The sequence below is a fragment of the Nothoprocta perdicaria genome, unplaced genomic scaffold (genome assembly GCF_003342845.1).
Source record: "Nothoprocta perdicaria isolate Ctin4 unplaced genomic scaffold, notPer1 scaffold_69, whole genome shotgun sequence".
Lineage (NCBI taxonomy): Eukaryota > Metazoa > Chordata > Aves > Tinamiformes > Tinamidae > Nothoprocta > Nothoprocta perdicaria.
Window position 1 is genome coordinate 3,297,676 of NW_020455965.1, and position 23,182 is coordinate 3,320,857.

At 36.2% G+C, this 23,182-nt stretch overlaps 2 protein-coding genes across 4 annotated transcripts in view; one reads left to right on the forward strand and one right to left on the reverse strand.

Annotated features, from left to right (window-relative positions):
• Positions 1–8: 8 nt before the first annotated feature.
• GSKIP (GSK3B interacting protein) lies at positions 9–3,104 on the reverse strand. Of its 2 annotated transcripts, none has more exons than XM_026050414.1 (3): positions 2,502–2,511; positions 1,473–1,731; positions 9–1,272 (listed from the first exon to the last, which is right to left on the reverse strand). In XM_026050414.1, the coding sequence occupies exons 2-3, from the start codon at positions 1,728–1,730 to the stop codon at positions 1,111–1,113; spliced, it is 420 nt and encodes a 139-aa protein (XP_025906199.1). In that variant the 5' UTR covers position 1,731; positions 2,502–2,511; the 3' UTR covers positions 9–1,110. The 2 variants fall into 2 exon arrangements, with proteins under 2 accessions (XP_025906199.1, XP_025906200.1); XM_026050415.1 differs by lacking the exon at positions 2,502–2,511 and adding an exon at positions 3,086–3,104 and having other exon boundaries at positions 1,111–1,272.
• ATG2B (autophagy related 2B) overlaps positions 3,023–23,182 on the forward strand; it is a 39,147-nt gene continuing 18,987 nt past the window's right edge. For both annotated transcript variants that reach the window (XM_026050412.1, XM_026050413.1), the window contains exons 1-22: positions 3,023–3,184; positions 6,409–6,571; positions 8,224–8,376; positions 9,381–9,483; positions 10,805–10,967; positions 11,424–11,603; positions 12,932–13,028; positions 13,464–13,646; positions 14,310–14,464; positions 15,283–15,394; positions 15,550–15,811; positions 16,584–16,734; positions 17,238–17,330; positions 17,521–17,709; positions 18,368–18,641; positions 19,103–19,205; positions 19,701–19,893; positions 20,033–20,175; positions 20,780–20,937; positions 21,173–21,345; positions 21,673–21,823; positions 22,639–22,838. In XM_026050412.1, coding sequence (XP_025906197.1) covers positions 3,023–3,184; positions 6,409–6,571; positions 8,224–8,376; positions 9,381–9,483; positions 10,805–10,967; positions 11,424–11,603; positions 12,932–13,028; positions 13,464–13,646; positions 14,310–14,464; positions 15,283–15,394; positions 15,550–15,811; positions 16,584–16,734; positions 17,238–17,330; positions 17,521–17,709; positions 18,368–18,641; positions 19,103–19,205; positions 19,701–19,893; positions 20,033–20,175; positions 20,780–20,937; positions 21,173–21,345; positions 21,673–21,823; positions 22,639–22,838 — 3,561 coding nt within the window. The remainder of the gene's footprint in view (positions 3,185–6,408; positions 6,572–8,223; positions 8,377–9,380; positions 9,484–10,804; positions 10,968–11,423; positions 11,604–12,931; positions 13,029–13,463; positions 13,647–14,309; positions 14,465–15,282; positions 15,395–15,549; positions 15,812–16,583; positions 16,735–17,237; positions 17,331–17,520; positions 17,710–18,367; positions 18,642–19,102; positions 19,206–19,700; positions 19,894–20,032; positions 20,176–20,779; positions 20,938–21,172; positions 21,346–21,672; positions 21,824–22,638; positions 22,839–23,182) is intronic.

Consider the following 23,182-nt stretch of genomic DNA (forward strand, 5'->3'; position numbering starts at 1 on the left):
CACACTTGAAAAGCTGAAGAAGAACAATAGATTTATAAAGAGATTAGTACCAATTTTTAAGTAGAAAATACATGTTACATCTTCCAGTTTGGTATAAGTCATATAAATCTCATACAGCCTTTGGTTGAAAACCAATACAATGTAATTAATATTACAGTGTTTACTCAGTATTCATTAGAAGAGGATGCTGTACATTGGAGGAAGGGAAAACATGGGAGTACTAAAGTACTGTATTATAGAAAGCAAAGGCTGAAGCAAAAATACTCTAGGGTATATCCTGTGTATCAGGTAAACACATTCAGAATAGTAAACAGGCTGAAGTGGAGCCTCCCAACAGTTACAATATAGCACAAGTACATACATATTTATATACATACCCATATATCATCTTTATGAAAGTGTAGTCCCTTACACCTGAATTTACTTCTGTGCTTAGCTCATTTGCAGTTCAGACAATACATTCATTTATTAATAGTACATCCCATTACTATTGGAGTTTGCTGGAGCTGTCACAGATAAGGACAGATCAAGTAAGACTTGTTTTTAACTCACTATCACCATATGGTGATAGTGTTCAAGAGCCATCCTTCTTGTTACTGAAGGAAACAATTTTCTGATTTATGCACAGCAAAACAAGACAAAACTCTATTCTGTGCAAAACAGCAGTTCCTATTAATTAGGTAAAAAAAGTAGCTAATGTTTGTTTTAAAAAGTAATTTGAAAATAATCAGCAAGCACAAAAAGAAAAATGACTACTTGTACATATAACATTCAGTCTCTAAAGAGTTCTCACAAAGACATTTTCTAGACTTTTGGATAAGAACACAGATTACACTTTGAAAAGAGACACTTTTTAAATTATTATGAAATAAATTGTTTACTTACAACAAAAATAAAACAATAAGCTTCTTACAATTTACTCAGCAACTTTTTTGGTCTTTTGAGCTAACAAGTCCACTGAAGCAAAATGTTACATATCTAATTCATTGCAGCACTGATATTAATGCAAGAAACAAGGCTTGGCTCAGGATATGTTTGTAAGAAAGATTTCCGCACCTTACACTAACGATTCATTTTAGCATTAATAAAACCTCCTCACTTCAGCATGAATCATGACTGACTATCCTTCTTCAAAGCTTCCAGTCTTTGCAGTAATGCATTTCCAAAAAACTCTCGATACGCAGGGCTGAGAGAGTCCAACAAGGAGTAGACGGTTTCGTGGTATGGAGTTTGCAAACTGTCATCAGTCTGATCAAAAGCATAAGCTACTACCTGCAACAAAGAAACCAATGGTTACATCTTTGTGACTAACATCACCTCGCCATGCGGAGCAGAGAAATTGAAGATCAACTTTTCCAGTCCTTGCAGTACAGTAAATACAAAGATACTTGATTTAAATTGCAATCAATGCTTTTGAATAATGATTATTATAAAGCAAAGAGGCTTTATAAATTGTATACAAAGTATTTTACCCTAAGTCCTGCTTCTGTGAGCTCCAGGCAGTATTTGTTCCTCTCCCTGGTCTCCACATTGATATATGCCACATCCTCTGCACATGGAAGGGTTTTTGAGACAAACATGTTGCTCACAGCAAAGAGAACATCATTCACAACAGCTTCTGCTTCTAGTCTCATATCTTTCACATCTGCTCCATCAAAGTCTCTATAATCGGAATCCTCTTCAAAGCCCATATTATTGCCCATCTCCATAGGATTGTAATCAGTCTCCATTCTGCACACAAAAACATTTTTTTTTTAGATTTATAATATCAGTATAACACTATACATATACTATGATAATACCACTACAATATACACAATATTAACACTATAAATACGCCTATTTAAGATATAGCTCATGTTTTACCATCATTCAAGACAAAGTAAAATATAGAACCCGGTGTCCTTTAAGACTCATGACAAGCCAAATAAGCCCACACCAAAGGGGTTAGAACAACAGTTTAAGACGGCAATACCAGCACATAAAAGCAGTATCACAAAGGTTTGGCCTGTTCTTCATTAACAACTTGCTACCTGTTGTTTAAGAATCTGTTATGATTCAGCAGTAATTAATTCCACGCCTTGCTCATCCAGAATGTATTAGGAAAACAAGGCATGCCCCAGGGAAAAAAAAAAAAAAAAAATCACTAGCCACAGCCCAAAAGGTACTAATGGTGCACTTAACGAAAACTGCATCCAGAAGCCTATGAGCTATACGGTTATCGCACTTTATAAAGACAGATGAGGAACAATGGCCTTTTGTTTGCCCTCACTGAGGAGCAGTTCTCTCACAGGCCATCCCCGACGCGTTTCAGAAACGCGCAGGGCAGCCTTGCCTATGCACCGGTGACGGCGAGGGCCGGCCAGCGGGAGGTACCACAGCGTCGCGAACCACGCCCGAACTCATCGCACCCAACGTCCCGCCCGGCGCAGGTCCCCACAACGGGGGCGCCTCAACATCACCCGCCGCCATAGGGCGACTTCCTCGCGCACAGCACCTACCGAGACGCCGCCAGCGCCGCCCGGCCCTGCGGGCGGCCCCGCTGCCCTGGGAGCCCCCGGGAGCCCCGGGCAGCCTCAACCGCCGCGGCACGGCACCACCCTCCTCGCCTCACGCCCACCCGGGAGGCCACTTCCGCCCATCTCTGAAGCTGCTTCCGCCCGCCCGCCCGCGAGGCCGCTTCCGCCCGCCGTTGAGGTCGCTTCCGTCCCCGCCTGCTCCGCCCGTTCGCCACTTCCGCTCGCGCGTGGCGGCGCCGGTGACGGCGCTCTGCGGGGGGCGGCAGGAGAGGAGCAGCCGCCCGCTCGTGCGCGCGCCCGCGCCGCCGCCCCGGGGCCCGCGCGCCGCCGCCACCTCCCCCCGCCACCCACAGCCCCCCCGCGCTACGGCCCCCCGCGGCCGCCCCGAAGATGGCGGCGGCCGAGTGAGGATGGCGCTGCCTGCGCGCGGTTCCGCGCCCTGAGCGAGGCGGGTCAGCGGCTCCGGCCCGGCGGCGCCTCGCGCCGAGCCCCGCGCCGCCGCCATGCCGTGGCCCTTCTCGGAGTCCATCAAGAAGCGCGCCTGCAGGTACCTGCTGCAGCGCTACCTCGGCCACTTCCTGCAGGAGAAGCTCAGCCTGGAGCAGCTCAGCCTCGATCTCTACCAGGGCACCGGCTCCTTGACGCAGGTCCCGCTGGACAAGTGGGTAAGAGACGCGCGCGCTGCCCCTTCCCGAGGCTGCCGCCCGCCTTGTTTTCACCTCGCGGCCTCTTCCGTGGAAAAAGGTTAAAGTCCTAATTAGCCTTGTATCCAGGACACCCTTCCCTGTTAGGTGAGCATGGAGAAAACATGAAAATGGCCATTTATTGCGAAGGAAAAAAAAAAAAAAAGTAAAGTTTTTTTCCTAGCTACGTTTGGGTTTGTTATTATTAATGCTAAGAAATACAGAAAAAAAGGAAAGAAAAATGCCTGTTGCCCTTTAACTAAAAGGTAAGAATTATGGGCATGTCATAGAGAAAAAAGAGCTGTCCGTGACGGTAATCAGCTGCTGTAGTACCTGGGGAGTATGTTTGCTGCGGGCTGCTAGAGATGAGAAGAGCACAAAGGTTTCCCTGCACTAACCACGTTTAGGCTTCAGCCTGGAGCAGTCTTGGCTCTCCTGGATAGTGTTACGCTAAAGGTGGCTCTCACAGACTTCAGAAGGTGGAAGTGCTTGTTGACAAGAAGCAGAAACCTGCAGCCTAACTGGAGTTTTCATAGCAGCTGGGCTGGCACATTTTGAACCATTTGAAGCTTTTTTTTCAGCCCCCATCTATAAATTATATGTGTATGTGTTTATGTACACAGGTAGTCTGTTGGTAGTAATCAAAGGTGCTGTGTCCATGTGAGTATTTTGTAAGGTTTCTTGGTAGAATTACCCATGTTGCTGAATTCTCCATGCCAGGCAAGCTACAGTCATACGGAGCCATTTGTACTGTATGTGTCACTCATTGACTCCCAGGGTCACCGAGATGATCAACTTGCTGTACAACCTCACTGCTTTACAAGCATTTTTTATTGTACTGTATTCTGGTAGAGGGATGTACTGGATAGATTAAAAGAAAATATTGATATCTGGCATTTGTGCATAATGCTCCACCAGTTGCTTTTTTGAAAACATATTTGAGAGTGGCAGTAGCAAAACATTTCCAGAAATTCTCGGTATTTGTGTATGTCTGTCTTTTTGTTTTCCTGGCTCTGCAGCTTATTTTGTGTAGGAAGGAAGGCAGGCTGTTACACTTTAACAGAATTGCAATGCCCTCTAGTGGATCTCAGAGCGATTTTCTCTAAACAAACTGACTTTATTTAAAAAGTAAACACTGAAACAGCAGCAGTAAGGAGCAGCAGTAATGAGCAGTACTAAATGAAGTTAAATATGCTTTCTCAGTGATTAAGTGTATATACAGCACTGTGTAGGATACCCTCCCCATTTGGAGATCAGCATTTTTCTCTCTGGCTTGTAAATAGCGCTCGACGTGTCGGAGGATCTGGGCATGTGACTCTCACGAATGACAGATTGCAAAAACAGATGTTGCGGAAGCATGGAAGTATTACAGCTCTTTTCTATTTATTTATTTATTTTTCCTGTCATTGTCAGCTTGTTCAGCATGAATCACCTGAGTGGCTGTGGTTACAGACGTTGTCTTATCCATACTGTGGATACTTTGTTCGTCGGAGTATTGTAGATATTCTAGCCGGCGCTGTTGGTGTGTTTGCAGATTGTAGAGATACCTTAATGGCCTCAGGTATTCTCAAGTAACCTCTTGGTCTCCTGAGACCTGACTACTTTAAAAAAAAAAAAAAAAAAATCTAGCTTATGATGTTGGTGGTTGAATTTGAATGTACGTAATATAGTACTGTGTTGATGGTATTACTGGGATTCCAGCTTTCAATCAAAGATGTGGAAACAAGTCTCGATGTGAAGATAGAGCCTCAGTTTTAACATTTCATTTAGAATGCTTTAATCTGTGCTTTAGAGGAACAATAGAATTGTTTATGGATTAATTTCACTATAAAGCATTTTGAATTCTCTGCTTTTAGACAATAAGTTTTATTTTGAAATACAAAATATTGTAAAGTAATTTCTATGTATGTTGGTAACAAAAAGAGATTAGATTTATTCAAAATCTTTTTTTTGAGAATTAACTTTGTTTAATGAAAAACTAATGCATATAAGCTAAAGTAATTTAAATATATGATATTTTCAAATATTCCAGTTTTCTTGCTGTATCTTCTCTTGCCTTGTCAGATATTATTGCCATCTCTGTAATTGTAACTGGAGTCAGAAGTTTTTCATTTCCCTCTCTTTCTAAAGTGTTCTTGTTCATTTTCTTTTCAAAAGATTCTTTGTAAGTTTAGTGAATTAAAATAATTAGAAATGACTTGTAAAATACTTTCAAATGGCCATTTTTTAAACTTTCGTTGTTGAATTTGAGCATTTGAAGTATGCCTCTGGTCGAAACGGTGAAGTCAAAACTATAGCTGTTGGCTTACTGAGCCCTAGGTCCTAATATGAAAGCCACAGGGTCCTATTTACTGAGTTTGGTGTGTGGTTGAGACTGATTTATATTGTTGGAGCAGTATAGAAGTTCTTACTTAGTTGAAATTGAAATTACTGACCTTCTGATTCAGAACATAAATTACAGGGATTATTATTATTATTATTTTTCCCAAATATGTAATCATTTAATAGGAAGAGTATACTTGCTTGAAAAAAACTACTGCTTGGACAGTATTCCATTTCACTTCATGAATGCTGTGTGTTTCCTAGAGCAGTATGATTGTTTGTACCTAGGTTAATAATGCTGCTGTGAAGAGTCCTAATAAAGGAACAATGTCTGTAGAGCACTGGTCAGGCATCTGGCTTTCATTCTTACTTTTTCTTATTAGAGCTTAATATTACCTTGAAGTCATTACAATCTGATTTAGAAATGGCATACATGAAGTACAGTGAAAATGGAATTTTTTTTTTTTAGTTCTGTTGTCACAGACAAATGTAGTGTGAGGATTACATTACATCTAGTGAAATACTTATGCCACAGAAACTAGGTACTTCTTGCATTTTTATTCTCAGCTATTTTTCAACTTGCTTCAAGAATTACCAGGAAAAGAATAGATTAACTTGGGCAGTGCTGCAGTGCATATTAAAGTAGCATAATAGGATTTGATATACTGTAAATAGCTGAACAGAATATTCAGCTGTCCACATGTTAATCTGTATTATATTAAAAGACCAGTAGTTAATGACCCAATTATGACAGAATCAAAATACTGAGAAATGTCCAGTTTATTGATTATCTAAGTGTAATTCTTTTCTGACATCCTCTGTATGTTCCATTGGTTATTATAGTGCACAAAATAATGGAAGTGACTTTTCTGATTCTCTTCTAGTGTTTGAATGAAATCCTGGAATCTGTAGATGCACCTCTGGAAGTCACAGATGGCTTTATCCAGTCAATTTCCTTATCTGTTCCATGGGGGTCCTTGCTGCAAGATAACTGTGCATTGGAAGTAAAAGGATTAGAGATGGTCTTCAGGCCAAGACCAAGACTTGGTATGCTTGTTTCTTCATTTTCCATATGGAGATTTTTTACTGTTTTTCAAAGGCAAAGCTGTGTTTGCCCTAATTCTTCCTAGTTGTTTTTTAAAAGGTTCTTTAACTTATGTGCATTTTCAACAGAGAATAATGTTGTTCTATTAAATAACTTGAAAAGTTTATCAAAAAAAAAAAAAAAGTTTATATAGAAGTACTGTGCCGCCTCTTCCAAACCATTTCAGACATATAAATGTGAAAATAATTCTTTAAAGTCTTGTGTGGAAGGAAGTTTTTGCTAACCATGTTCTGTGTGTATAGAATGCCAAATGCCGCCCAGTCAGTGCTGGTAGCTGTGCACCTTGCTTGTTAGGTGGCTATAGGATAACACAATGGAGTGAGATTTTGTGGAGATTTGTAGTGAGGTTTTGGCTTTCTTCAGCAGCACTAGGGTAGAAGGTGCCTTTTTTTGCATATTTGGAAAGTATCAAATGCATTTTGTTTGCCTCTGTTTGTAAAACCATGGCTTTTTAAGCACTGTAAATGCTATGTACATGCTAAGTATTGTAAACAATAGTAATTTTGATAACAATGTTGAAAGGCTTATCTCGTCTCTTCTAGCTTCTTTGTGTCCATATATCACTGATCTATAGTAGACTATCCTAAATTTTCCATCAATGCTTGAGGTATTCTGTTAAGATCACATGTGGGATTATTCTCGATGGGTGGAGACTTTTGAATATATGTCTGAAGGACTTGAATTTGAGGGTTTTATTTATAGTGTAAAGATAGTATAAGAAAATATTTTGGTTTTAATAGAATATAAAGATGTGAAGAACTCCATAAATTCCAGCTTTCTTCGCTTTTCAAGTAACTTTTAAGCAGTTCTATTAAAATCACAGTTGATTATACTTGATGTTACAATGTAAGCCTGACCTCTACCATTAAACTGAGTCATCAAGATAAAAAATATATTTTAGTCTATTCTAGAATTTAAGTTAGGGTGGTAGACTGCTTTAAAAGTCATGCAGAAAAAAAGCATGTTCTTTTTAATGTGTGTTGTGTTCTCATATTGTTAATGAATTGTTTTAAAAGTTATTACATCATTTCTGTGTTAGATATTTAAAACATGTTTTACTTAAGATCTAAGTTAGATCTAAGATTCAGTAAGATTACATTTTACAACTTGCTTATTCTTTCTTAGTTTAGGATTTACTTCAAATGGACTAAACACCTTAGAATAACTTTTAAGTAGAATTATTTCTTTGATTTAATTTTGATTTTGTCCGCAAAATCATTCTGGTGCAATTAAAGTATCTTTACAAATGGATTAATTTAAGCCTTTAAGCCCTTCATTTTAAGTGCTGAAGGCTGATTATGCTTAACCCTGCTTTAGTGTTGTTTGTACTGAATTTTCAAATATTGGAATCTTACCCATACAGTCTTAGCTATCGTTTACAATGCAGATTACAGATTAAATTACAGATTAAAGCTATTTCATAAGAGTTGAGTCCGTAAAGAGACTGTGCAAGTAAATTGATACATCTGATTTCTTATTTATCTGTTTAAACTATTTTCTAAATGTGTCAAATGTACTTGACACATAATACTTGATTTCTTTTTTTTCTTAAATGCGCACAGTCAAATGTATTAAGACTTCTCTTTTTCTGCAGCATCTGGCTCTGAGCCTATGTACTGGTCAAGTTTTATGACAAGTAGCATGCAGCTTGCAAAAGAGTGTCTTAGCCAAAAATTGACAGATGAACAAGGAGAAGGGTCCCAGCCTTTTGAAGGACTTGAGAAATTTGCAGAAACTATTGAAACAGGTATGAGTTTATTGTGCAAGCTTGAACAAACATTTTCAATTAAATCTGCTTATGATGTGCCTCAGTGTTACCAAATTGGATCTCATTTGCCATAACTTCTCTCATAAATTTTCATTTGTTCACAATGTCTTGTAAAATTTAAATAGGAAGGCAGGATAATTGTTCCTGTTTTCAAAGGGAGAAAAAAAGCCCACATAAGTATAAAAATAGATATATTCTTTCCTCAGTGTACATAATGAACGTTTCTTTGGAGCCAAATTGACCTATGTTTTGACCAGAAGAAATCCAGATGCATCTGCATTTGAATGGTTGGCAAGATGCCATAGTCTCAGCACTGCCAGTTTTAGTTCATCACGTAAACTTAAACTGTTCTCATTGGTGTTGCTGCTGAGAGCAAGACAGAATAGGCTGGGTTTTTATTATTTTTTTTTTTTTTTAGGGTATTTTTAAACAGAACTGACCTGTTATGACAAGTGCTTCTTAATAATTTCACCATCTAATTAGATTCACTTCACCAACTCAATTTTGTTTTGTTTAGTTTAAGTGCAATAAATAAAAAGCTCAGTACCACATGATGTGGTAGGGAGCGTAGTGCCGAGATACTAAGCTTATGAAAATATTTAAAATCAAATCTGGAAATAGAAGTAAACATTCAAAGCTACATCAGAGTTTATTAACTTGGATATGATGAGACCATGAAGCAGGTATCTTCTCTGAGGATTATTTACATGGAGCTGTAAAAACAATGTAAGCATGTGTCTATGCACAAAAGCTCCTCTGAATTGTATGGAGATATATATGGACACTTAATGAGCACTTAACATTTGAAGTCCTGTTATGTTAGTTTAACTATTACTTAACTGTTTCTTAACACTAAATAGAAATTTCCAATGAAATAAATAGTGAGATCTCACCCAGTAGAAAGCAATCTTTCATTTTGTTGATAGAAGTTATCATTGAGCAACTTAACTGCCTATGTGGTACTTTCTGTTTTCTCATTTAAGTTCTAAGAAGAGTGAAAGTTACGTTTTTAGATACTGTTCTGCGAATTGAACATGTGCCGGAAAACTCTAAAAGTGGAAGTGCACTTGAAATCCGAGTAGAAAGGTATTTATTTATTTATTTAAGAATTATCTTTTTTTTACTTCTTTGTGCAATATATATTATATTACAAATGTGCATGTTTGTATAATCAGACCCTAAATCTTGAACATCTTCTTTGAGACCTCCTTTTCTTATGATGGCAATGAATACTCTTTCCCTCTAATTTCCACTTAGAAAAAAATTTAAGCTAAACATATTTAATCATAAGATTATTCAGAAGAGTTCCCCATTTTTCCAAAGATGAGTGAATACAAATACTCAAATATTCCAATACCAGTGGACCATTATTGTTAAATCAGACCACGCCCTAACCCAAAAGACATTTAATATCATAAAAATTCCTCTGGTACATATTGAACATACTTTAACAGCCCTGAAAAAACGTGAGATTTTCGGTCTTCTGTGAGCTTCCAGAAGAGTCCACCTAATATTCCATAAATACTTTTAACATATCACCGTGCATATTATTATTAAAGTATTCCTTTGATGATGGGATAGTGTAAACTTTTGTCTTCTGTCTGCACTGGAGAAATAACACTGATTTTTACTGTGCAGTACTAATGAAATGTATTTGTTTCTAAGCAAGCATTTATAAATTTCAAGCTTTGTGTTCAGGAGGGATGTCAGTAGGACTTCTTTATTAATTTTTTATGGAAATCTCTTGCCAAAACCTTTTTCTGTGCTTTAAAAAATAGAAAGAAACAAGCTGTTAAATAGCACGTTGTTTTTTAGTTCTTTGATATATTTCATTTATGGAAAAGTAGATGTGCTTTCCTCCTGAAAGTCCTATAATGCAGAGACTTGATTATATTTTAGAGTTAACTGTTTGTGCTGTTCCTTGGTATTTTAATGTAAAAATCTCTCATTTTACCACAGTGTTACCTTAAAGTACCATGGTGCTTTTAAGCACCGAAAAAAATATTAGAGGGTAGACTTTCCAAAAACTTACGTTCTGAATTAAGACTTGTATGTGCCCTAATGGAAACATGAATAGTAGTTTCCATGTAGTCCTGTTTCCTATCCATACTCCTCTGGAGTGGCAGACCATTTCATGATTAAATTAGACCTAAGTACTAGGGTGTATTCACACCAGAGGCATGTAGCAATTGTCATATACCAACCTGTGAAAAAAGGACAAGATTTCCACCCATCTCCAGAGCATGGACAGTCCCATTCTCATTCTCTCAGGACAGTCAATGGCATTGTAAATAGTCTGAAGAAAAAGAACATGTAAAAACTTAAGATTAGAAGCCAAATGTCCCAGTAAAGGTGAAAACTTGCATGCTGTTCCGATCATCTTTATTTCCTTGCTTTTGTCTCCCAGAACGATGTACTGTGACGAAACTGCAGATGAATGCTCTGGAATTAACGTGCATCAGCCCACAGCCTTTGCTCATAAGTTGCTTCATCTCTCAGGTGTCTCTTTCTTCTGGGATGAGTTTCCTGCATCAGCCAAGTCCTCCCCAGTCTGCTCAGCTACACAGCTGGTAAAATGAAATAAGTTATGTATGAGTGTAAAGTGATTAGTGATAAAATGTGGTTGCACACATTAGACTCTGTGTGAAAGATACAGGGATTTAATTTATTAGATCTGGTATATATTTAATAATCTATTCCTGTTAATTTTGAGGAGGGGGAAAGAAATGGTGACTTCAGGACTGAGCTGAACTTAAGATGGAGTCTGGTTGCAACTTTAATGCTTGGAAGTCTTCTCTGCTTCAATATTATGTGGAAACTTGCATCCCTTTTTTGCAGAGTCCTAATGTTTCATATTGCAAGTGCTTTGCTTCTTTCACGGTTATCAATCTGTTTCTTAGTACTGCTTCAAATTTATATTTGAGTAAAACTATGCTTTCTGTGATAAACTTATTTGAAATGTATGTTTTAGGTTTCTTGATGAGTATTGGGATACGTTCTTATTCCTTTCTCCTTAACGTTTTAAGGCAGCTGAACCAAAGCTTTCACCTAGCTGGAATCCAAAAATCACTTACGAGCCACATCCCCAGTTAACGCGGAGCTTACCAGAAATTACTCCCTCCGACCCTGTGCAGATCAGTAAGCTGATGGGGAGAATGGAGCTGAGCTTGACATTAAAGCAAAATGAAGTACTTCCTGGAGCAAAGGTTAGTCATCCTTTCCTGTTTTTTAGCTAAATTAATAGTCATGTAGGATTTTTTAGTTTTGCTGTGTAAAAAGAGCTGTAAGATTCTTGAGGGGACAGATGTTTTATTATTAAATTTCCTAGCTTTCTATGAAAACCAAACATTCTATGTATTTGAAACCAATACAGTATGTTAAGACATCGTTATACTGTATGGAGAAGGTTATGGGATTCCCAGGAAATAGCACAACATATTAACAGAAGAAATGGATGCACTCTTTTCCTACAAGTACCTTATGGGCAGGGATTTTCATATTTATGAATAAATGAAGAGGTTTTAGCTCTTGAGACAAAACTATGTGGGAGCCCCTTTGAATGCAGCATATGTTCAAGTATGTAAATCACAAAAGACAGTGTATTCATGTCAAGTATGAAAAACTTTTTTTATTCTTTCACTTTTCCTAAGGAAAGGAAAATCTAGGAGGAAACAATATACACACAACTAAATGAGCATTTACTATTCTCCCCCCCCTTCTTTTTTTTTTGGCAAACATTCCCCTGAACTCTGTATAGACAAAAGTTTTTTTTCATATAAATGCATTCCCCAGCGTGTCTATTTTTCATGAGTGATAATGGATGTACATCTGGGCATACAGGACGGTGCTATTGGAAATTACATCTATTCAAGTCCTTAAGATAAATTTAACTTAAACTGCTCTTAAAGGAAGAAAAATAGTTTGCTTTTTTTCATAAATCATATTAAAATTAGGCTTCTATAAACATTCCACTGTTTAAGAAGAGAGATTATATGTATGTATTAATCAGCATACTAAAGAGAAATTCTCAAGAGAATCCTTGCAAATTCTAAGGCCTCCTTCAGAGGGTGTTGATTTCAGGATTTTGTATTTAGCCCATAATACCGACTTTCTACTGTTGCATACGTAAGGAATTATTAAAGAGGCAAAACTGCTAGCAGCATAGGGGTCATCTTCAATATTCCTCTTAGGCACCTGTGTCTTAGTAGGAGCAAATAAACCGTCAGTGCTACATCTGCAATTATCCTGACAAGCTACCAAAATCTCTGAGTTAGAAGCAATATACACTTGAATTTCCAGCTGTTGACATTTAGAAGAAGGTGAGGATATTGCACTGTATCCTTAAGAACACAACATCTGTAGCATGCGTAAAGGAAGCGTAGAACAGATAACAGAAATAGTGAAAGGAAAGATTAGGCATTCAGCTGTCTTGCACAGTGAATCTGTACAGCAGCAGCTAGTTGCTGATTGGTTTTAAAGAAAATTGCTGTAAGTGTTGATGAAAATAACATATTATTCTATTTTTATTTTTAAGTTGGATGTAGATGGACAAATAGATTCCATGCATCTATTTCTGTCACCAAGGCAGGTACATCTTCTATTGGACATGGTAGCAGCTATTGCTGGACCAGGCAAGTATACATTCTCTAACTGTTAAATAAGTATTTAGATGATCTGCAAAGGAAATTTGCAGGCAAACAAGTTTTTTGAAAAGGAAAAGAAAATGCTGTAGTAAACTTACTGTTTATTTAGATCTGCTTGTAACAAAACACTTTGCAAATCCTCTGCTTTGGATATAACCCGCTTACTGGTTTCATTTGCACACTGTTGCACATTTGCATGTTACATAGTTGCAAACAGATACATGTTTGTAATGAAACTCTTGGTAATAAAAAGGTTTGGGAAGTAAACATGGAATAGGACAAGACACAGGGAAAATTATGAAAGAGAAGTTGCTCGTGTATTTTTTTATATTTAGAAGTATTTTTAAAATTAGATTTGTTGAATTTTCATGTTATTTTGGTAAAGAAGTAATAGCAAGTTTTCTCTCTCTCTTTTTAATTCAGAGAGCCTAAGCAGGATGGAATTGTCAAATAAAGACAGGAAAAACCGACCAATGCAACAGGAAGATGAGTATCGGATTCAGATGGAATTGAAACGTTGTTTAAGAAAAGAGTCTTTATCTGCAGGAGCATCTTCTGAGCAAAGCTTCTATGAGACGGAGACTGCCAGAACGCCTTCGAGTCGTGGCGAGTATTAAAGATGCTGCAGCACAGCAAACAGCCTCTTGTTTAGGCTGTACAAATTGGTTGTTCAGCTTTTAATCTTTCTTACTAAGATAGCAAAAGAAGTTTGACATAGAGTAATCCATTATATGACAGGAATTGAACTTGAATAAATTATTCATGAATTAAACATGAATAAAAATGTAAGGCCTAACTTAGGTACCAGACTAGACTAGATTGGGGGTTATATTAAAAATGTTCAGAACATTGCTGTACAACAAGGTAAATACACATGTGGTAAGATCTTTTTAAATGAATAAGAAATAAATACAGAATAATAGTTTATTGCTCTGATTTTTACATTCTTGTTCCCATAATTTCTTTATCGATCTTTCCGTGAAAATGAGTATATTAATATATGGCAACTTGAAGATACTTGAAGATGAAAATGAGGCATTTGATACTTTTTCAGTGGTGTTTTTTTTTTTTTTTTTTAAAATTCATAATCTTAAGTAATTCCAGCATTGAAGTGAAAGAATTTGAAACTACTGAAAGTAATATGCTTAGCTGGTTAATATTATACCTAGCAATTGGATTTCTGAAGTTGCAAATACATTTCTGTTAAAATTGTAGTTAATAAATTGATAGGAAAATAATTCACATTTTGATATCTATGATTTTAAATAGAAGAGGAAGTTTTCTTCTCAATGGCTGAAATGGACATGTCTCACAGCCTCTCCTCCCTTCCGCCACTCGGAGACCCTCCAACTATGGATCTAGACTTGTCTCTGACCAGTACATACACAACTACACCAGCAGGATCTCCTCTGAGCACTACTGTGGTATAGTATTAACTACATTTAAAACCATTTTGGAATGAGATTTTTCTCTGGAACTGTTACATAAATATCCTGTGCAGTACCAGGAACTGTTGCAAAATTCTAGACCAGCTGTTGTCTGGCATCTTTTAATGTGTATTTATAGCCCTAAAAGCATTCTCTACCTGACATAAAGCTGTACAGGTGTTTGTAGCAGATAATTTCTGCTAATTGTAGAGGAAAACTGTCTTTGAAAGTTTCTTATCTGTTTGAGTCCCGAGACAGGAGATGGAAGGCATTTGTTTTCAAATGCCTTGATACTTACACAGCCAATTTTTGAAAAAAAGCTTTTACTTCTATTTATGTTATGCCTGTTATGTTATGCCTGTTATGTTATGCCTGATGTTTTTGTAGTATAGGCGGTAAAATCGGTGTCAATGAAAAGTATGAAATCGTGTGTTACTTTAGTGTTCAAAAAACACAAACTTACTCTATTAATATCACCATCTTTCCCAAATCTATTATGTGCTAGGTATTTTGCTTAAGAACTGTAGAGAGCAATTTTGCTTTCTACAGAAAAAAAGAAAGCCAGTACTTAGTGAGAGAGAAACTTTGTTTTGCTTTAAAAATATGTGTGTAAGCTTGTTTAGAATTGATTTGTAGCCGAAAGTAAAGCATGTCTACATTGTGTAACTTAGTGGTAACTTGCTGTGAAGTGGTCTGTTGCTGATTGTCACACACAGCCACCTCTGTTTTGTTTTTTTTCACGTTATTTTTATTACATCTCATGTTTGTAAACATTTTTTTTGACAAATTTAAGGTCATATATATTTTTATTTTAGCTTCAGCCAACTTGGGGTGATTTTCTTGATCGTAACAAACAAGAGCTACAACCGCCGAGAGGTTCTTCACTTACGGCCAATGTGGTTCACCAGGCTTCCTTAAGAAGGACGTGTAAGTTAATACTGCTTTGCATTGTGATCTCCGATAATTCTGGAAATAAAATGTTGCTCCATGACTTGGTGAAAAGAAATGAAAATCACAAATGAAGATGATGTTATGTATGTGTTTTTACTGAAAAATTACTTGAACTTAATTTTGTATTTCAGCTATTCCATCCAGATCTGTTTCAGTGGATGAATCCAGGCCTGAGCTTCTTTTTAGACTGGCAGTGGGAACTTTCTCAGTATCTGTACTGCACATTGACCCTTTACCCCCACCTGAAAGTTCACTGAATATTAATCCATTGACACCAATGGCTCGGGATTTCTTTACCCGAATAGAAAAGATTGAGCCAGTTAAGTTTTCAACAGAAGATTTTCTGTCCTTCCGAGAAGTATTTGCAGAAGCTTGTTCTCATGATCACCTTAGGTATAACTTTACTTCTTAATAAATCTAATAAAGAAAAAATATCTTTTGAATAAGCTTGAATAGATTAAGTTTACTTGCATTGGAATTGTGTCACTTAATACTTTGATCTGCATAAGACGTTTTTGTTAATTTCAAACTAATTTGAAACTTGCTGTCCAAGGCTGATTCAGGAAAAAAGAAAAGAAAAAAGAAGAGAGCAAGAAAAGAAAGATAAGCTTAGAACTCTACCTAAATCTTTTCTAGGACGGAGAAATCAAATCCAGGCAATTTTGTCCACACAAATTTGCAAACTCAGGACAACAATGTAAAGGATTTCTTTAGAAGTGTCTGTTTTTTATAGGACTATTTCTGTGATAACAAAGTTGTTACAAAGTTTTTTCAAGAAAAAGAGTTTTGGAGGAGCTTAGATTTTTATTTAATGCAAAACAGGATATCAGTATGGTTTTCAAGTAAGTGTGAGCAAGATAAAAAGACAGGGAAAAGTTTTACAGTGCATGCTGTAGCATATTTATGGGGACTTTTTGTTTGTTTGTTTTATGCATACATGTGATTTACATTTGCTGAATCTGGGCTGGATGTCCAGCTGCAGTTGAATTGCACCTGAAGTTAGATGTATAAAGTAGTGTTCCTCTATACTGGCCATTATTGAATATATACATAAGTGTGTTCCTTCATCTTTGTTGCCAGTGCTAGAATCTACTGTAATTAGAAGCGTTTGTTTTGAAGAAAGTTTAGCTTTATACATATTTACATTTCTGCTTTTTTATGACAGATTTATAGGTACTGGCATCAAACTTTCATATGAACAAAGACAAAGGTCTGCCTCTCGAAGTTTCAGTACTGATTTATCCATTGGGGAAATGGAGTTCCTGGAATGCCTTTTCTCTACTGATTCTCATTCCCTTCAGCCTCACTATACAGAGGTATGTTAAAAAAAAAAAAAAAAAAAGAGTTTTCTATAAAAGAAATATTGTTAAATCTGTTAAGACTTTTAAATAACTATAAGTTACAGTAACTGTGTGATTTTAAGTTACAAATTAATATTTTGACTGGAGGTTCAGATAGGGAATCAGACTGATATCACGCCGGGCAGAATTGGTATTAAGTAGCCGAACTTAAATAGTAAATACAGCTTACACGGATTTGTATTAAAATACATGTTTTCAAAAAGCAATGTCACAGAGTTAAACGATGGAAAGATTTTTTTAGGCAGTCATTACAGTCCCAACTCCTTTGCTAATGAAAGTCGTCTGGTAAAAGGTCTCACCAACTGGATGGACCTAGTAGTGGCCCCAGGGTTCTATTGCCTAACTTGAACATTCCATTACTTTCTGTTTAACCTAGGTAAAATGTCATAAATATCTTTTCCTGTGACTACTCTTTCCTCCTTGCCCATTAATTCTTTAAAATCTCTTTTATTCCGTAGCTGTTGACATTTCATTCTAAAGAAAAAAATGATTCTCATGCTGTGCCATGCCTCCAGCTTCATTATAAGCACTCAGATAATAGAGGACCTCAGGTAAGGTGGGAGATAAAAATGAGTCCATGTGTAGTATTCTCTATGCAATTTTGTTGATACTAAGGGAAGAGATTCCTTTCTGTAGAACTGAAAGGCCTTAACAATTGTTGCTTAAAATGGATTTAATTATATTGATTTTCATTTTTTTCATTATATTGCCTTTTTTTTCTTTTTTTTTTTCTCTCCTTAGAGTACTCAAGGGAGACTAAGTTCTGTTCCACAAAAAGCAGAGCTACAAATAAAGTTAAGCCCAGTGTTTTGTGAACTGGATATTAGTATTGTAGACAGATTAAACTCCTTGCTTCAACCTCAGAAATTAACCACAGTGGAGATGATGGCATCTCATATGTACGCTTCGTACAACAAGCAATTTAGTCTGGTAAGTTGGATATGAAATATATTAATATGCATACTGAATTTTTACAGGAAGTATTATTGATGACAGAAAAACTAATCTCTAAAACCTACTTTAGATAGAATGTAGTTATCAGTGAGGGCTCTTCATTTAAAAACTTCATGAAACATGAGAAAAAAGTACCAATATAATTATATCCTGAACATTTTGATTCTTTTCAAAAACAGTGAGCAATAAGCTACAGTTAGGGAAGTTTTGAATGACACATTTCAGTGAAAGGAATGGAAGGAAATTCCATTTCTAGGAAACTATGACTTGCTGAGAAGGGAAAATATGCATGGTAACAGCTTCTGGCTTCTCAGCAATAGAATTTCTTTATCCAAGACATGATAGCACCTATGTGCTGCAGGCTATTGCTTGCTGCTCCTACTGTCTAATTTGAGAAAGATCAAATAGCCATTTTTGAAGAATTTCTAGCCTTTCTTTTAGAAGCTTGACATTTAGCTAAGCAATATCATAACAGTACCAATAATAGAAATATAACCTAATAAACAAAAGTAACTGGTTCTAGTATCTGTGTTTTACTGCCTTTTTTTAACATAGTGTGTCATCAAAAGCCTTCCCAATACTATTTTTTATTCTATTTATTTTCTTAATTATTGTTTTTTTATTATTATTTTAGCATAAAGCATTTACTGAAGTTTTCCTGGATGATTCACATACTCCTGCAAACTGTAGAGTTTCCGTTCAAGTCACGGCACCAGCATTAAACCTCTTGGTTCGCTTCCCAATACCTGACTTACGATCAGATCAGGAAAGAGGACCTTGGTTCAAGAAATCGCTTCAGAAGGAAATTCTTCATCTGGAATTTACAGATATGGAATTTAAGACCGAATTTATAGGAGGGTCAACTCCAGAGCAAGTTAAGTTGGAACTCACCTTTAAAGAGCTAACTGGTAAGAATATTCATGTTAAAATCAAAAAGAATATTTGATTTTTTTCAGTAATCACTTAGTTGAGGTAGAAGTTTTTTTAATGTGAATTCACTGAAATTTCTTTCCTCTTGAGGGAATCTTCTTCCAATTACCTTTCATTTTTGAAAACCAATTTACGTATTTTATATATATATATATATTTCATGTTATTGTTATACCAACTTCTTTTGATTTAGGCTAACTTTGAAATTTCTGTCATGGTGTTATGAGATATACTTTATAGGAAGAGATTGTGATTATGCAAATAAGCAACCCTTACAGTCTAGAAATTTGCATTGCAAGTATCTTATAAACAGTGTTTCCAGTTAGCTTGTTGAACTCTATGCTGAGGAATAGGAAACCCAATGTTAGCATCTCTTTCATCTTTTCTTTTCTTTTTTTTCTTTTTTTTTTTTTTTTTCCTATTTTGTTTTTCTGCTCAGGTTCCTTTGAAGAAGATAAAGGAGAAGCACCAATAAAATTTTTTCAAGTGTCTGGTGGCATCGATGGAGATATGACATCGTCAGATAACTTTGACTGGCCTCGGTAAAGTAATGTTCTATTTTTCATCATAGATCACGTGGGGAGTTGAGATGCAGTACTATTATTTTCTAATTTTAATGAAACCTGAAACATAGATGCTTTAAAACTCCTTTTTAAAAATGGATGTGCAGTTATTGAAAAGAGTCTGAGAATTGATGAAACCCTTCCCTATTTGTAATAATGCAAGGCACTTTTTTTTTTTTTTTTTTTTTTTTTGTGAAAGATGGTTATAGATCTGAAACTTTCTGCTTAGCCTGTTTTTGGAGACTAAACTTTTTGGCTTGACACTTCTTTCTTCCTTTGTGCCTAAAAGTGTATTTTTGTTTGCTGCTTTTGTTTTCATGTTGTTATCACTTTGTCTAATAAAATTTGTTAGATGTCGTTGGCTGTCTTTCTGCATGTATATCCTGGCTAGCTAGTAAAGCTAAAGGACATGCAGCTCTCTACTTGTGTAAAAATTCTCTAATGGCTTATTATGAATAATTTCTCCAATATCAGGATTGTATTGAAAATAAACCCTCTAGCTGTGCACTCCATTCTGGAAAGGATAGCAGCAGAGGAGGAAGAAGGAGATGGTAACTTTCAAGAGGAAGAAGAAGGAGGGTCTCATTCTTTGAAGGATGTCTGTGATTTTAGAAGACCGGAGCCTTCTCCTTTTTCTTCTCGTAGGGTCATGTTTGAAAATGAAGAGGTACTATAAAGTTATCTTACTGCTATTGGGCTCTTTGTAGATTGAACCGAGATGTTTTCCCCACCCAATATGCATTGACATATGCAAAATATTTTTTGCTTAAGTTTTCCCCCCCCACCCCCCTCCCTTCTCCTTTCAGATGGTGATGCCAGGAGATGTAATTGAAATGACTGAGTTTCAGGATAAAACAATTAGCAATTCTCATTATGTACTGGAACTCACATTACCAAACATTCACTTAACGTTACCAAGCAAAAACTTTTATGAAAAGCTTTACAATAGGTAAGTGTGATACTCGTCATTATCATGACCTCTGTGTACTTCTAGTAGTTCTTTATTCATTGTTGATAAAAACTGCTGAACAAGTAGTTAGAGGAGGAACTCATTAATGTTGTTTGCTAAGAATATATAGTGTTGTATAAGTTATAAGACACAGTAATATCTCTCATAGCAGCTTGGGTCAGATCTGTGCCTTAGCAGCCAAAGGCACTTAGGCAGATTTCATGAGCAGAGGAGAAAGTTAAGTAGTCCATTGCTTTCAAAGAAAGATCTTAGTCAGACTTTTGTATAAAGTGTTTAGTTTGCTCTTAAAGAGATACAGATCTTTTTTCCCCTTTCTAACCTACTGAGGTAATATGCACCTAGGTATAGAGGATTTTTTATGGCAGTGACAAATGCTAGCTTTGATATGTGCATATCATTATATAAGGATATAAAAAAATCATTTTGTGCTTTTACATACTAATGTTATTCTTTTTCATGCTCTTGAACCTTTGCTCTTGTTTACCTTGATATGAAATCTGTGAAATAAATACTGCTCAATTGACCATTATTAAATGGGAATATAGGATTACATTTTATGTAATAATAATTTCTTTCTTTCTAGGATCAGCAATGATTTATTGTTGTGGGAACCCACAGCTCCTTCTCCTGTAGAAACATTTGAAAACCTTTCTTATGGTGTTGGACTATCTGTGGCCAGCCAGCTCATCAATACGTTTAGTAAAGACAGCTTTAGTCAGTTTAAATCTGCAGTTAATTATGGTAATACATTGAATAAATCATCTATAATTACAGTGGTACAAAGCATAATTTACTGAAATAATTAAACTGATAGTGGAAATAATTCGTGATTTATAAGGATTTACATATCCCAAGGCTGTTGTATTAATTAAAATATAAATGTGAAATTGAATCATATTACAAGTGGTTTTAAAAAAAAAGTTATTGGCATAATATGTGTACCGGTAAAAAAGTTGTTTGCTGTGTCCTCTCATAGATGATGAGAGCGGATCTGAGGAGGAAACGCTACAGTATTATTCCGCAGTCGATGCAAACTATCGTTCACGCAGAAGGAAAAAGCTTGACTCTCAGAATAAGAACTCACAAAGCCTCCTCTCTGTTGTGTTAAATGTTAGTCATGGGTTGGTTTCAATATTCACAGATATAAAGGTGAGATACTGGATTTGAAAATAATACGCAAAATTGAGCACAGTGTATCAAAGTTACCCTGTTTTGGTTGTGGGACCCATTCATGATGTATGTACAATTTTTTGGAAAGAGCAAGTGTTTACAACAACATTAAAGTGATTCATAATCTTGATAATACTGTACTATAACTAGACTATAATGTTACGTAATATTTGAGCAATTCTGCTAACTTGAGATTTAATATGAAAATAAACATGAACAGGGAAATATGTGTAACTGTCATGTTATTTTAGAGTATCTTTAATTGTGCAAACCCAGCAATCATTTTGTCTCCTATTCTTCCCTCAGAAAGATGATGGAAATATACTGGAAGGAAAATATGGTGAATTCTGGTTAGAATTCAACAGTGGTTCGCTTTTCAGTGTAACTAAATATGAAGGCTTTGAAGATAAGCACTACATTTGTCTCCATTCTAGCAGCCTCAATTTATATCACCAAGGTAGGGACAGGATTATGGTGGTTTTCAGGATGAATTTGACATGAAATGAAATTACACTTCTGTAGAAGAAATGCTGTCTTTTTGTTCTGATAGTGCACCGTTCAGCACAATAGAACTTCTATTCATAGCTAATGCCCCTATATCCTACAGTAGTACAACTTAATGATAGCTGTGTTTTCTTAGTTAATTCTTAAAATTGCCAGAGTCTTTAACTCTGGCAACTGCTGGTCATTAAAGATTTTGTGGTCCTCTGACAATTTAGCTGTTATTTATTTTATGTTAATATTCACATATTTTTTGTCTCAGTGGTTACTTGATTTAAAATAATACAGCACAGTCTGCAGGAGTAGAAACCTGGCTGCTAATAGTAGTTGGCAGGTGAAGATTCAGAGTTGTCTACGTAGTCTGTATGGCTGAAAATGCTCTCAAAGTTGAATTTTGTAGTCAATTAACGAATCGTAGTCAGTGGACTTTCAATGTGGACTTAATTATTGTGTTTAGAGATTAATCTTGCACCATCACACAACTTTTACTAGAAAACTGTGGGGAGGGTTATTCTTTTTTTGTTTGTTTTTTTTTTATTTTTTTTTTAAATTAGCTTTCAACATTTTATGTGCAGCTGTGCTTCTCAGTATTGGTTTACCTGTGATCTCCTCTTCCCAGTTTATAGCTGTAAATGTGTGTGACTCTTGGGAATTGGTGGTGATGAAAATCACTTTAGAGGTGTCAATAATGGAAAGGATTTTCTTAGAATTTCTTAAATCCCTATCGGCTCTTTCAGGCACCGGTTAATGCATGGTGAAATCTCTCTGCAGGTTTGGTGGATGGGACTGTCCCTTCGTCTGAGGTCCAGCTGCCCAGCACTATACGGCCCCACTGGTTAGAACCAACCATCTGCTTCTGTGAAGAGGATGGTCTTAGTAGGACTACATCGGATGGTGTGGGAGGAGACTCTCTGAATATGCTGACTGTTGCAGTCAAAATACAGTCAGATAAATTAGAGAACAATACAAAGGTTTGTGTTTTCAGCCCTTTGCTTTTGTAGTTCATTTGGCTGTCTCAGTTTTTCTGGAAACACTAAGTGTGGAGTTACAAGGACTGTGTGTGGAGGTAAAGAAATCATGAATTCCAAGTCACTGTCTGTCTTAACCTGTAATATTCTATTAAATTCAGATTTTGGATGGATTGTAATACTAAAGTGTCAGCATAACTTACTTTTTTTAATGCTTCATTTTATTTTTTTAATGAATGTCCTTTTTGGTCACCAGGTCTTTTCCTTCTCACTCAAACTTGTTTTTATTCAGTTGAGTTTTAATCTGGTGCCAAACTAAGCAGGAATAGGGATGAAAATAAAGGGTT